At 43.5% G+C, this 14,686-nt stretch overlaps 1 protein-coding gene across 1 annotated transcript in view; it reads left to right on the forward strand.

Annotated features, from left to right (window-relative positions):
- The window catches only part of CENPP (centromere protein P), a 275,842-nt gene that overhangs the window by 38,202 nt on the left and 222,954 nt on the right, over positions 1–14,686 (forward strand). The window contains exon 4 of the mRNA XM_080668820.1: positions 3,925–4,013. Within this exon, the coding sequence (XP_080524946.1) occupies positions 3,925–4,013 (89 nt within the window). The remainder of the gene's footprint in view (positions 1–3,924; positions 4,014–14,686) is intronic.

The following is a 14,686-nucleotide window of genomic DNA, read 5'->3' on the forward strand; positions in this document are numbered from 1 at the left end:
ACTCCAACAACAGACATGCACATCTCTGGGGTTTCTTTCTTTTTTTTTGTAACAGATCCATTGAGATATAATTCACATGCCATATAATTCATCCATTTAAAGAATACATTCAGTAGTTTTTAGCATGTTCACAGAGTTGTACAACCATCAGTACATTAATTTTAGGAAATTATCACCTGAAAAAGAAACTTCGTACTTAACACCCCTCAATCCCCCTCCTTCTGCCTAGACCTAAGCATCAGCTAATTTGTTTACTATCTTTATGGATTTGCTTATTCCAGATATTTCATATAAATGGAATGATATGTGTCTTATTTGATTGGCTTCTTTAACTAAACCTAATGTTTTCAAGGTTCATTCATGTGTTATCATGTATCCTTACTTCATTCTGTTTTTGGATGAATAATATTCCAGTGTGAGGCTATCTCATATTTTGTTTACTCATTTATCAGTTGATGGATATTGGAGTTGCTCTCACCTTTTGGCTGTTATGAATAATGTTGCTGTAAACATTTATGTATAAGTTTTTAAGTAGACATATTTTTAGTTTTCTTGGATATACACTGAGTGGCCAGATTATTATGATCTCTGAATGCATAATAATCTGGCCACTCAGTGTATATCCTATGTAATAAAAGGCTAATATTCAAATTGTCCCCTTGACCAGGAATTCGACCAGCAGGCAGGCCAGCCAACCGCCCATGTCCCCTCCCCCTGGCCAGGCTGGCTGGACCCCACCCATGCATGAATTCATGCACTGGGCCTATAATAATAATAATAATAATAATAATAATAATTATATATATGTATATATATACGTATATATATATATATATATATATATTCTATCTAATAAAGAGGGAATATGCTAATTGACCATCACTCCGTCACAAAGATGGCTGCACCCACAGCTGAAGCAAAGTTCCCATAAGGAGCCTTAATGAGCAATCAGCAGAGACCTGAGGCTATGCCCTCCCCTGCCCCCGTAGGGCTTGACAGGGGACCTCAGGCCGCGCCGCCTGCCCCAGCACCAGGCCAGGGGACCAGAGGCTGTGCCCCCCTGCCTGGCTGGGCTTGACAGGGGACCTCAGACTGCATCCCCCACCTGGCGGGGCTTTGTAGGACCTCAGGCTGCACCTCCTGCCTTGGAACCAGGCCAGGGGACCTGAGGCCCGCCCCCCGCCCGGCGGGGCTTGATGGGGGACCTCAAGGTGCGCTTCCTGTCCTGGTGCTGGGCTAGGGGACCTCAGGCTGCTCCCCGCACCCCAGCGCCAGGCTGGGGGACCTCAGGCTGCGCCCGCCACCAGGTGGGGCTTGACAGGGGACTTCAGGCCGCACCCCCCACCCTGGCACCAGGCCAGGGGACCTCAGGCCGCACCCCCGCCCCAGCATCGGGCCAGGGGACCTGAGGCTGCGCCCCCCTGCCTGGCGGGGCTTGACAGGGGACCTCAGACCGTGCTCCCCACCCAGCGGGGCTTGACAGGGGACCTCAAGGTACACCCCCAGTGCTGGGTTGGGGGAACTCAGGCCGTGCCCCCTGCCCAGCGGGGCTTGATGGGGGACCTGAGGATGTGCCCCACCCCCGCCTGGCGAAGCTTGACGGGGGACCTCAGGCCATGCCCCCCACCCAGCGGGGCTTGACAGGGGATCTCAGGCCATGACCCCCATTTGGCGGGGCTTGATGGGAGACCCCAAGGCATGCCCCTTGCCCTGGTCTGGGCTGGGGGACCTCAGGCCACGCCCCCTGTCCTGGCGCCGGGCCAGGGGACCTGAGGCTACGTCCCCTGCCTGGCGGGGCTTGACAAGGGTGGGACTGGCTAGGTTTGGATCTAGCCCAATGGGGGCCGGGTCTGGGTCTCACACGATTTTGAGGTGCATATGAGTGGGCGGGGACTTGACTCTGGGTCCCGTGGTGCACCCCACACTCTGACAGGAGAAAGGTTTTCATATATATTTTACTAGTTTTCTTTCATCTCTGACACTTCTACTATAGAGAAGGGGCAAATAGCAATATTAAATTATTTCCTCTAATTAATCCCCTTTTAATGTGCACGAATTTCGTGCACCAGGCCACTAGTGTGTGTGTGTGTGTGTGTGTGTGTGTGTGTGTGTGTGTGTGTGTGTACTGAGAGGCCAGATTATTATGCGTTCAGAAATCATAATAATCTGGCCACTCAGTGTATATCTAGGAGGAAAATTACTAAGTCAAATTGAACTATCAGATAACGAATAGTAATGTTGAGCATTGTTTCATATGCTATTGGCCACTTATATATCATCTTTGAAGAAATGTCTGTTGAGATTCTTTGCTCAGTTTTTAATTGAATTGTGTTTTTATTACTGAGGTGTAAGAGTTCCTCTGACGTATGTTTTTTATTAGATATCGTGATAGAGGCCCACAGATAGCCTACTTCAACTGTAGCTGACCCTAATAATTTTCACTCTGCACTGGAGTAGCTAAAAAACTGAATGAAGCGTATAAATCATCAATATTCATTTCTCCAGCAACTCAAGATACAAAGAAACAAGTCAGATAATACTCAGACAAATGGGGAAAAGTCAAGAAGTATCCACCCACTCTGTTACTCAGAAAATTTCTAGACCTACTCCTATTACTAAATGGGAACCACAGAGTTTAAAGCACAAAGAGGGTGCAGAGTTCTTTCACCATCATTTAGGGCCTATGCAAAAATACTACCATGAAGAAAATTAATAAGAAAATGGAGATAAATTCACTTGGAAAAAATGGATCCAGGAAATACAAGAACATGCTATATAAAATTGCTCTGTTGCTCTGACTCTCAAATGAAAGAATTTAAAGAAAAATGAATAAGATTAACAGAGAGCTGAGAGAAAGAAAAGGAGAAAGGGAGGAAGGCAAGGAAAGAGGGAGAGAGGGAGGGAGGGAGGGAGGGCAAAGGAGGAAGGGAGAAAGGGAGAGTAGGATGGATATAATGATTATAGTGCTTCAAACTACATTAGAAGTAGCCAGGAGTAGAAATTGGAGGATAGGCTTGAGAAAAATTGCTCATGAGAGCAAGTGAAAAGAAGAAAAATCTGGAAGATAGACAGTAGAAAGTCAATAAATGATTTTTTCAAAAACAAGAATAAAAAAAAAGGGAACAAATTTTAGGAAAATACATAATAAGAGAAAGTTTACTAGCGTGAAGAAGAAAACCTGAATTTGCAGTTCAAAGTATGTGAGTTTATTTAGCAATCCCCATTATTGAATATTGGGTTGCTTTTTGCTTTTTGTAATAAATAGCCAGAAGGCTTTGTCTTCATTTCTTATTATTTGAGGATAGATTCTTCAGAGTCAGATTATTGAGACAGAGGCTGTGAATATTATAAGTTATGCATTGTCCAAAAGATTTTACAGACAAAAAATGTCATCCCCTTGTTTTAATTGCACTTACTTTATTAGTAGTGAGAGTGAACGTGGTTTTTCATGTGAATTGTCTTTTACCTTCGAGTTTTTAGTTAATGTGCTTTGCCTTTTTCTTTTTGGTTTTCCTATCTGTTATGTTTATGGTAAAATTTTTCTTCAGTTTGTTGCTTTTCTTTTATAAAATTATTTTTATACAGGTATTTTTGAGTGTTTTATCTAATTTATTTACTTTTTCTATTAGCATTTTGTGGATAGTTCTTCCTTGCTGAGTAACCAGTTAAATATTTCCTCCTAGTATTTTATGGTTCACATTTAAGTAAGTAATTCATTTGTAGTTCATTTTGTTTTTTTGTATGTAGCACAAGTCTGAGTTTTATTCTTTTTACAACTACGCAATATTTTCAGAAACTTCTGTAGATTACATTTCCCTATTAGGTGACAACATTACATTTTTCATAAATTTTAAAATTATTTTTGTCTTTATTTTATTTAAAAGTTGACTGTGTTCTGATACATTAACTTTTCTTAAATTTTAGAACAAGGAAAATTTATCTTCCGTTATTACTGACCTCAACATAATAATGGAGTCCACTGCATATTCAGAATTAAGTGAATTTGTATCTAGGTAAGATAATTTACAAATTTTTTTTTTAGGGATTGTTTTCACTCTATAGTTTTGAGTTTACCTTTTCTCCCTTCTTGATAAATAAATATCAAAATATATCTGAAAGTATGACACCATTTTTATGGGTTATATTTAAGCCTATATTCTTTATATCTATTATTCTTTCATTCAGTAAAAATTTATTATGCATTTACTCTGTGCTAGGCATTAAAATTAAATTCTGAGCAAAATTAGATGTAAGCCTTAATCCTCATGGAATTTGTAGCCTAGTGGAAAAGTTGAGTATTAAGTAGTCACAAAAATAAATCTAAAATTGTGTCTGTGCTAAATGTTATAATGAAGAGTTGCATAGTGCTGTTGAAGCATACATCATTAATTTAACTTCCAGGGAGAACATGGCATGATTTTCTGAAACTTGAGCTGACATCTGAAAACTGAATAGGCATAAACAGGTGTTCAGCAGAATAGCTTGTGCATAGGCACTGTATTAGGAGGGACAATGGCATCTGTGAGCAGGTGGCAGGAGGCCCGAGTGATTAGAGCAGGGAAGGCAAGGGAGTTTGATCACAAGTCCCCCTCAATGTGAAGCTTTAAAAAAAAAAAATATATATATATATATTTTATTGATTTCAGAGAGGAAGGGAGGGAGAGAGAGATAGAAACATCAATGATGAGAGAGAATCATTGACCAGCTGCCTACTGCATACCCCCCACGGGGGATAGGGCCCACAACCTGGGCATGTGCCCCTGACTGGAATCGAACCTGGGATCCTTCATTTGGCAGGCCAGTGCTCAATCCACTGAGCCAAACCAGCCAGGGCAATGTGAAGCTTTTGAAAGGTTTTAAGCAGAGCCTAAGGAAGGCAGAAGTGCGACACCCTTTCTGTAAAGAATTACTAGAGGCCCAGTGCGCACGAAATGTGCGCAGGTAGCTCACTTGCACTTGCCTCACCTGGCCGCCCTGCCCATTGCCGCTCATAGCGCGTAGTCCTCTGCTGCTCGTAGCTCGCTGCCGCTGCTCGTAGCTCTCACCTTGCCCTCCACTGCTCATAGCTCTCCTGCCGCTTGTAGCTCATGCCCCGCCCTTCACTGTCCTCCACAGCTCTTAACTCTCTACCACTAGTACCGTGTTTCCCCGAAAATAAGACAGTGTCTTACATTAATTTTTGCCCCCAAAGACACGCTAGGTCTTATTTTCAGGGGATGTCTTATTTTTCCATGAAGAAGAATACGGTACACATTTATTGTTAAATGAAAATAAAGGAAATTTATTACCTGTATACGGTACGGTGGTACGGTAGTTGTCAACACAAACCAGACAAACTGTGAATCCTACAGTATCAAGAATTTACTCATTTATTCAATGACAAACATGTCATCATCTTCTGGAACATCATCATAACAATCCAATTCCTGAATTTCCTGGTGAATTTCTTGTGACTCCATTTCTTTCAGAATCAGTGGACCAAATCTCTCATGTTTAGCAATAGCACTGTCTTTAAATGAGTACTTCTTGTCAAGGTAGCCTGCTTGCAGTGCATTTGCAATGCAACTGTCAGTGATTTTCTCCCATGAATTCTTCACCCAAGTCACAACTTCTTGCAGTTTAGGTTTCACAAAGTTTCCACGCTGATTTCTCTCCATTCTATTTTCTTTTTTTTTTTTTTTTAATATATTTTATTGATTTTTCACAGAGAGGAAGAGAGAGGGATAGAAAGTTAGAAACATCGATGAGAGAGAGACATCGATCAGCTGCCTCCTGCACGCCCCCTATGGGGATGTGCCCGCAACCCAGGTACATGCCCTTGACCGGAATCGAACCTGGGACCCTTCAGTCCACAGGCCGACGCTCTATCCACTGAGCCAAACCGGTTAGGGCTCTCCATTCTATTTTCAATGCAGTCATTAATTTCCATGCGCAAATTGTCTTTGAATGGCTTGTTCATTGCAATATCAAGAGTCTGGAGATAGGCCGTCATTCCTGTGGGAATCATTATCTGATCTATTTTTCTTTCATGAAGAAATGTCTTCATGTCTTTAGCGCGGTGAGTGCTGGCTGCATCCCAGACTAGCAGACCTCTTTGGCTCCCTCGCATAACAAGCGGCAGCATTAAATCGACCCACTTCCTTATAAATGCTTGTGTGGCCCAGGCTTTTTCAGTTTCAAGAATAAAAACGCCCAAAACACGTTCAATCTTTTCCTTCTTGCCCTTAGAAATGATTAAAGGTGGGATTTTAGTGCCATCCAGACGAATTGCCAAAATACAGGAAACACATGCACTTTCGTAAGCAGTGGAGGGAATGTACGCCAAGGAGGCACCCCGCTGTTCAATTGTTGTTTGAGATGATTGGCCCATAAACACTGCAGTTTCATCCATAGCAATCATGTTGGAAAGATTGTATTTAGAGAAGTCAGCATCATCAATAAAGGACTTGAATGCAAGTGCTCGCTTAATAACTTGAGTATCTTCCAACCTAAACAATGTTGCAGATCTTCTTAAAGACAGTTCACTTCGCTGAAGGAAATTATCCAGCCAGTGTTGTGATGCTTTGAAGTCTTTGGGGGCTATGTCAAACTGTGGTGCCATTGCAAGGGCAAATTCTTGAATCTGAGCCCTATTCACAACCAAAGCCTTTGCTCTCCTGTCAACAACCCATTCACAGATCAGGTCTTCCAGCTCAGAAAATAACGGTTGCCGACCTGATACACACTTGCGCTTTTTAGCATTTCCCTTGTCCACTTGTTCAATGAGGTTACCATACTCTGCTCGCCATTTTCGGACCAATAGGATACTCAACATCTTCTCTTTGCAGAAAGCAGTAAGATTTTGGCCCCAAGAGTCTTCCACGATTCCTTTCTTGTACTCCACGGAGTAGCTTTTTCTTTTTGCGCTCATTTCTACCGTAGGGGTAAAAAAAAAGGAATTGGGGTATCAAGGTGGGGGGAGGGGGATCACCCAAAATGACACAGGGGGGATCAGAGGGGGGAATCAAAATGGCACAGGAGAATCAGAGGGGGGATTACCATTTTAGTAACCCCTTTTGATCCTCCTGTGTCATTTTGATTGCCCCCTCTGATCCTCCTGTGTCATTTTAAGTGATCCCCCTCCCCCCACCCCTGTGCCACTGAATACCTTCACCAGACATCCCCCCTACCCCTTTATCAGACATTTACCCCCTGGGGCCTGCCTGGGGACTGTCACTGGGCTTGCTGGGGCCTGGATCTGGGCTGGAGCAGGGTCTGCCACTGACTGAGAACCTTCAGTCATCATGAAGGCGGCCACGAGCATCAGGTAGTGTCACCAGAGACAGACCACCTTCGCCGCGTCCCGTCCGCTCTAATCCTCCTGTTCTTCTACACGCATCTGTGAAAGTCTCCTCCTCTCTCCCACCCCGCGCTCACCGCTCACTCCGACCTCTGCTCCACCTCCACACAGCAGTGACGTCAGGACTCCACGTAACGTCACTGGTTGCTAGACGCCAGTCGGGGCGGCCCTAGTGACCAGTTTACGGTAAATTAATTTTCATTCTGAGACAGAGCCTGGGGCCTTATTTTCAGGGGATGCCTTATATTTCACTCAGAAGGAAACCTGTAAGTAGGTCTTATTTTCGGAGGATGTTTTATTTTCGGGGAAACAGGGTAGCTCGCGCCTGGCCCTGTCTGCCGCAAGAGCTGCTGCTTGTTTGGTCGTGATGGCGTTCTGGCATTAGGGCCACTGGCTTTTTATATATATAGATTATTCTGGGTGCTGCAGGGAGAATGGACTGAAGGGGTGCAATAGTAGATGCAGGAGGGTAAATGACTGTCCAGTAAGACATTCATGCAACAGAGGTTTGTAGTTTGGACTAGAATGATGGTACTTGAGGTAGAGAGCTGGATGGATTGGGAGATATTTAGGAAGCACAATTAAATGGGCGTGGTGTTGTTGAATAAGAGGGGTCAGGAGTCACTGACAGGGAATAACTTCTTGATGCTGATTGCATTTGTTGAGATAGGGAGAGTTGGAAGAAGACCAAGTCAGGTGAGACTGTAACTTCAGTTTGGACATGTTGGACTTGAGTGCCTGTGAAACACTGAAGTAAAACATGACATAGGCAGCTCAGAAACTGTAGAGGTCGGAGATAGAACACTGGAGTTATCTGCCAATCAGTATAAATTAAAGCCTTGAGAAGGAATGAGATTGCCTATGAAAAAATGTAAAGTGAAACTAGGAAAAGGGCTGGAACTGAACCATGAGGAATTCTAAAATGTACTGCTGAATGACAGAGAAGGATCTTGCAAAGGATTAGAAAAGGAACTATTTGAGAGGTGAGAGGAAAACCAGGAACATGTTGTTGAACATTGACAACTAGGTTGGCAATTTTTCTTTCACATCTTTAAAGATGTCCTTCCAATGTCCTCTGGATTGTATAGGTTGTGTCAAGATGTCTATTATATTGTTATTTTGTGCATGTGTTTTTTGGGCTGCCTTTAAACTTTTCTCTTAATTTTTCTCTTCTATAGCTTGTGCTATATCTAGGGTATAATTGTGTGAAAATCTCTCACCACATTTTTGCAAATACTTCTTCCTCATGTTCTCTATTCTTCAACTTCACTTACATGTTAGACAATTTGAGATATTGTCTCACTGTTTGGATGTTCTGTTCTATCTCTCTTTTTTTCCCTTTACATTACAGTTTGGATAATTTCTGTTACCCTATCTTCAAATGTACAGTCTTTCCTCATTTAATCAGTTAACTGCCACGCCTCGAAAACGGGTCCACTACTCGCGTGTATAGATGCTTATGGCGTACAGAGGGTTAAAGTCGAGTCTATCAATAAGCCCATTGAAAGAATTCTTCAGCTCTAATGTAATTTTTTTTTATTTCTGCCATTTTCTTTTTTTAAATATGTTTTTATTGATTTCAGGGAGGAAGGGGGAGCGGGAGAGAGAGAAACATCAATGATGAGAGAGAATCATTGAGAGAGAATCATAGCTGCCCCCTACTGGCAATTGAGCCCACAACCCTGGCATGTGCCCTGACTGGGAATTGAACCCTGATCTCGTGGTTCATAGGTCGACACTCAACCACTGAGCCATGCCAGTTGGGCTCTAGCATTTTTATTTGATTATTAATTTCTCTCTCTGCTGAAATTCCCCATTTGTTCATGGATGCTGTCCAACTATTCTACCAGATCTCGTAACATTAATTATCACTAGAGGCCCGGTGCATGAAATTTGTGCATGGGAGGGGGGCGTCCCTCAGCCTGGCCTGCACCCTCTCCAGTCTGGGACCCCTTGTGGGATGTCGAACTGGCAGTTTCGGGATCGGGCCTAAACCTGCAGTCAGACATCCCTCTCACAATCTGGGACTAGGTTCCTAACTGCTCACCTGCCTAATTGCCCCTAACCGTTTCTGCCTGCCATCCCGATTGCCCCCTAACCGCTCCCCTGCCGGCCTGATTGCCGCCTAACTGCTCCCCTGCCGTCCTAATTGACCCCAATTGCCTTCCCCTGCTGGCCTGATTGCCCACAACTGCCCTCCCCTGCCGGACTGGTCACCTCCTCTGCTGGAACCTGCTTCTTTTTTTTTTTTTTTTTAATACATTTTATTGATATTTTAAAGATAGGAAGGGAGAGGGATAGAGAGTTAGAAACATCGATGAGAGAGAAACATCGATCAGCTGCCTCCTGCACACCTCCCACTGGGTATGTGCCCGCAACCAAGGTACATGCCCTTGACTGGAATCGAACCTGGGACCCTTCAGTCCGCAGGCCAACGCTCTATCCACTGAGCCAAACCGGTTTTTGCTGGGACCTGCCTCTTCTGTGCGAGGCGGCGGAGACTCCGGGACTGGCCTCCTCCGCACCACACGGAGCCCTGGATCCCCCAGGCCCAGCAGCCGGACCCCACCTCCGCTGTGTGTGTGGCCATCTTGTGGCAGCCATCTTGTGGCGACACCCGCGAGGGCGCAAGGACCACCTAGGCTTTTATTAGTATAGATTACAGACAGAGCTCAGTTCTTGAATGTCTCCCCTCTTGAACAATTTAATTCTCGACCAACTTGTTCATGGAAAAAATGTCTTAATTTCAGTTCTTGACCTGACAATGCTTTCATGCTGATACAGCTTATCAAAAAGTGTCTCTCAGGCCACAAAGGAGAGAATGCACAAATGTGACCTCAGCTTGTTAACATCTCAGGAAATTGTGATGTGAGTCTTTTATGTGTGTTTCTTCCTTTGTTGCTGGCAAAATGGATGATTAGCACAATTTTAAAACATAATGAGGCCATGAAGAATGGTGATTTTGTTAAAGGTGTGAAAGTGTTTATGAAACAATGATAACAGGCCATTGAAGAGGTAGAAAAATTGTTGATTTGGATAATGGAAAACAAGTTAGCCTGTGACAGCATTTCAGCAGCAGTGATATGTGAGAAATCAAAGATGCTGCATGCTGACCTAAAAGAACCGCTGGACTGAGTGCTGGAAGGGGTTTGTTTTGTTGCAATGGCACCAGGGAGCAAGCCAAACCTGAGTTCAGCAACCTCAGTACTTGGGTTCCGGCTAGGAAAGAATTCAGAGCTGGGGAAAGATGGGTATGCTACAGAGAGGGGCCACTTCCTGAGGGTTTTAAGGGTGGAGATTTTAGGGAATTCCCAGGCGAAGATCTTAATAGAATATTCAGTGGCATTACAAGTGTGTCCTTTCAGGGTTGTGGTCTCCACTGATTGATTGGTGGGCAGCGCCTGGGCCAGGGGTCATTATTCAATGCAGCTGGTCCTGAGGTCAGCCATGGGGTCACTGGTCTGGTTTTTCTGCTTTTCTGGACCTGGAGCTGAAATACAACTGAGGCCTAAATGTTATGTCTAGGGAGGAAAGGTCAGGGGGTCCAAACCTCATGACCAGCGATACGCTAAGGGAGGAAAGGTCACCCTGGGGTGACCTTCTGTAACTGACCCATCTTCCTTGCTCTGCTCATGTCTTTCTAACAGCCTGCCACAATTTAAGGCCAGAAGTTTTTGCCTATGTCCCTCTTCTCGAAGCAGTGCATCTTTGTCTTGGTAGCAGTACTTGACTGCCCCTCTCCCATAGTCACATGGGTTTGACTTCTGTTCCTCCCTGAGAAGTAATGGGCTTTTCCCCCATTGCTTTACTGCCTTTTCCTCAATGGGTTAGGGCAGTGGTCGGCAAACTAATTAGTCAACAGAGCCAAATATCAACAGTACAATGATTGAAATTTCTTTTGAGAGCTGAAAACTGACTTTTGCACATGGGCCACGAAGTTTCAATCGCACAGTATGTGCATTCCCGCACGGGTATTTTGTGGAAGAGCCACACTAAAGGGGCCAAAGAGCCGCATGTGGCTCGCGAGCCGCAGTTTGCTGACCACTGGTTAGGGTTTTTGCTTTCCACTATAGAAGAGTTCTTGCTTCATCTTGTACTCTAGCAGCAGCTCTTCGCCTCTTCATGCCTGTGCGATTAGGGGGACCTCTCTCCCGGTTGCTGCCATGACCCCAGTCTTTCTGATGGAGTCCTGCTGTGTTTTGGGTTCCCATCTGTTCTAAATGGTACTCTACTTCACATTTGTCCTTTAAGAATTTGTCGAAATTTTAGCTGATTTCTTGTTACCCACTTGTGTGGTGGCTGCTTCCCTCCTCTATGTTTAATCAAAGGTGAACAATTTCTGTGTCTGTCCTCCTTTGAGGGAGAAAAATGTTCATTTACTTGTTTGTCATGTGACTTCAGGTCTGTGATGAACTCAACAAAGACTATGATTTTATAGATTCAAATTTTATAAATTACTAGTATTCAGATTATTTTATGAGTAATTTAGTAAAAGATTTTACTACAGGTTTTACACAATATACAGCTCATTGAAACACTAAAGCTACACTGTTCTAGAAAAAGTTTGCCAGTAGCATTTACAAATATTCTATATAATAAAGAGGGAATATGCAAATTGACAATCACTGCCACAAAGATGGTGGCGCCTGCAGCGGAGGCCAAGTTCCTGTAATGAGTCTTAACGAGCAATCAGCAGGGACCTGAGGCTGTGCTCCCTCTGCCCCCCCCCCCCCCACCCAACAGGGCTTGACGGGGGACCTCAGGCTGCGCCTCCCTGCCCTGGCACCGGGCCAGGAAACCTGAGGCTGCGCCCCCCCCGCCGGGGGGGCTTGACAAGGGTGGTACCAGCCAGGTCTGGATCTAGCCCAGCCGTGAGCAAACTACGGCCCGCGGGCCGGATCTGGCTTGTTCGGCTGTTCTATCCGGCCCGCGGAGCAAAAAGAGCGAAGGGGTTTTCTTGCTCTCCCCTCCGCTCCTTCACCAGCAGCAGTGTTAACATGGCAACGTCGGGAAACACGGATCTGCAGCTCCTTCTTCTGAGTGGGCGGATTTATATCCGCCCATTCAGTAGAAGGAACAACCTCTCAATCTTCCAGAGGCTCCTTGTAATGCCCGCGGATGCGTCCCCCGACACATCAGAGCATTAGCTAAAAAGGAGACCAGCAACACTGTTCCCACTGAAGTTGATGTTTTAAAGACCAAAAACCTTTCAACCCAGTCCACATTGCCATCTACATCCACGTCCCAGGCATAATTTGGAAGTTGCACTAAAGAAAATGTTTAATTTACTGTTTACACATTTTGTTCTTTTCTATTTGTTTTAGTTTTAAATTATTTTATTATATTTAAGTTTAATTTGAAAGGCTTTTGTACCTTTCCTTTGTTAGGCAATTTTATTTTGCCTTTGCCGTCTTTAATATAAGGTATGTTATTGTGCTATGATTCCTCCATTTTTTGAAGTTTCAAATTATAATAATTAGTGTTTACATTCTTCTTGTTAAAATGTTTGAAATGAATAAAACCATTGAAATAATAAAAAAAAAAAAAGACCGTACCCTTTTATGTAATGATGTTTACTTTGAATTTATATTAGTTCACACAAACACTCCATCCATGCTTTTGTTCCGGCCCTCCGGTCCAGTTTAAGAACCCATTGTGGCCCTCAAGTCAAAAAGTTTGCCCACCCCTGATCTAGCCCATTGTGGAAGGCCGGCCAGGTCTGGGTCTTGCACGATTTTGAGGTGCACGTGTGTGGGCGGGGACTTGACTCTGGATCCCATGGTGCACCCCAGACTCTTGACAGGAGGAAGATTTTCATATACATTTTACTAATTTTCTTTAATCTCTGACATTCCATTATAGAGAAAGGGCAAATAGCAATATTAAAATATTTCCTCCAATTAATCCCCTTTTAATGTGCACGAATTTCATGCCCCGGGCCACTAGTATTGATTATAACTCTTGTCCTTTTTACCCACACTCCCACTCCTAGGCCCTAGCAACTTTTGGACTGTTCTTCTTCAGTAAGGTTTTGCCTTTTCCAGATGGAGTCATACAATAGGTAAATTCTTGGGACTGCCTTATTTCACTCAAGATAATGCCTTTGGGATTCATACATGTTGTTGCATGTATCGATCCGTTTTCCTCTTCATTGCTGAGTAGTATTCTGTTGTATGGATATGCGACAGTTTATTCATCCATTTACCTGTTGAAAGACATTTGGGTTGTTTCCAGGTTTTTACTATTATGAATAGTAGTGCTATAAAGGGTTGTGTAGAAGATTTTGAGTGAATGTAAGTTTTCATTTCTCATAGTTGGGGATGGATAAACTTTGATTCACAGACCAACAGACTATTTTTATAAAAGTTTTATTAAGACACAGTCATACTCACTCCTTTGCCTGTTGTCTGTAGTTGCTTTCATGAGGTAATTGTAATAGAGACCTTATGGCCTACAAGCCTGAAATATGTACTGTTTGCTTTTTAAGGAAAGTTTACTGACCTGTTCTAGGGTGAATACCTGGGAGTTGGACTGGTGGGGCATATGGTAAGTGTAGGTTTTATTTATAAGAAACTGCCAGGCCGTTTCCAGCAAGTGGCACCTGCTGCATTGGACCAGCAGTGCACGAGGGTCCTGGTAGGTGCACATCTCTCCAGCACTTGGTATTTAAGTGTTTTTTAATTTACCCATTCTAGTGGGAGTGCAGATTAAATCGCTTTCCTAATGGTTAGTAATGTCAACATTTTACATGTGCGTACTTGCCTTCTGTGCATTCCCTTTAGTGATGTTTATGTTTAAGTTTTTTGCACATCACTTCATTGGATTGTTTGTTTTCTTACTGTTTTGAGAGTTTTTTGTTTTTTTTAAAATATATTTTATTGATATTTTACAGAGAGGAAGGGAGAGGGATAGAGAGCTAGAAACATTGATGAGAGAGAAACATCGATCAGTTGCCTCCTGCACATCTCCCACTGGGGATGTGCCCGCAACCAAGGTACATGCCCTTAACCGGAATCGAACCCGGGACCCTTCAGTCCGCAGGCCGACGCTCTATCCACTGAGCCAAACCTGTTTCGTCAAGAGAGTTTTTTTTAATACATTCTGCGTATTAGTCCTTTGTCATATATGCAATTTCCAAATATTTTCTTACTATGTAGCTTGCCTTTTTATTTTATAAAACATATCTTTGAAAGGACAAAGTTTTTTTGGTTCTAGAAGATACTATGTTTTTTTGTATAATGTCAGAACTTTTTGCTTAACCCCTGGCCGTGAAGATTTTCTTCAAAAATTTTAGAAATTTTTGCAGTTCTCTCTCTTACATTTAGATCTATGACTCATTTACATTTA

The sequence above is a fragment of the Plecotus auritus genome (genome assembly GCF_963455305.1).
Source record: "Plecotus auritus genome assembly, chromosome: 5".
NCBI classification, from domain to species: domain Eukaryota; kingdom Metazoa; phylum Chordata; class Mammalia; order Chiroptera; family Vespertilionidae; genus Plecotus; species Plecotus auritus.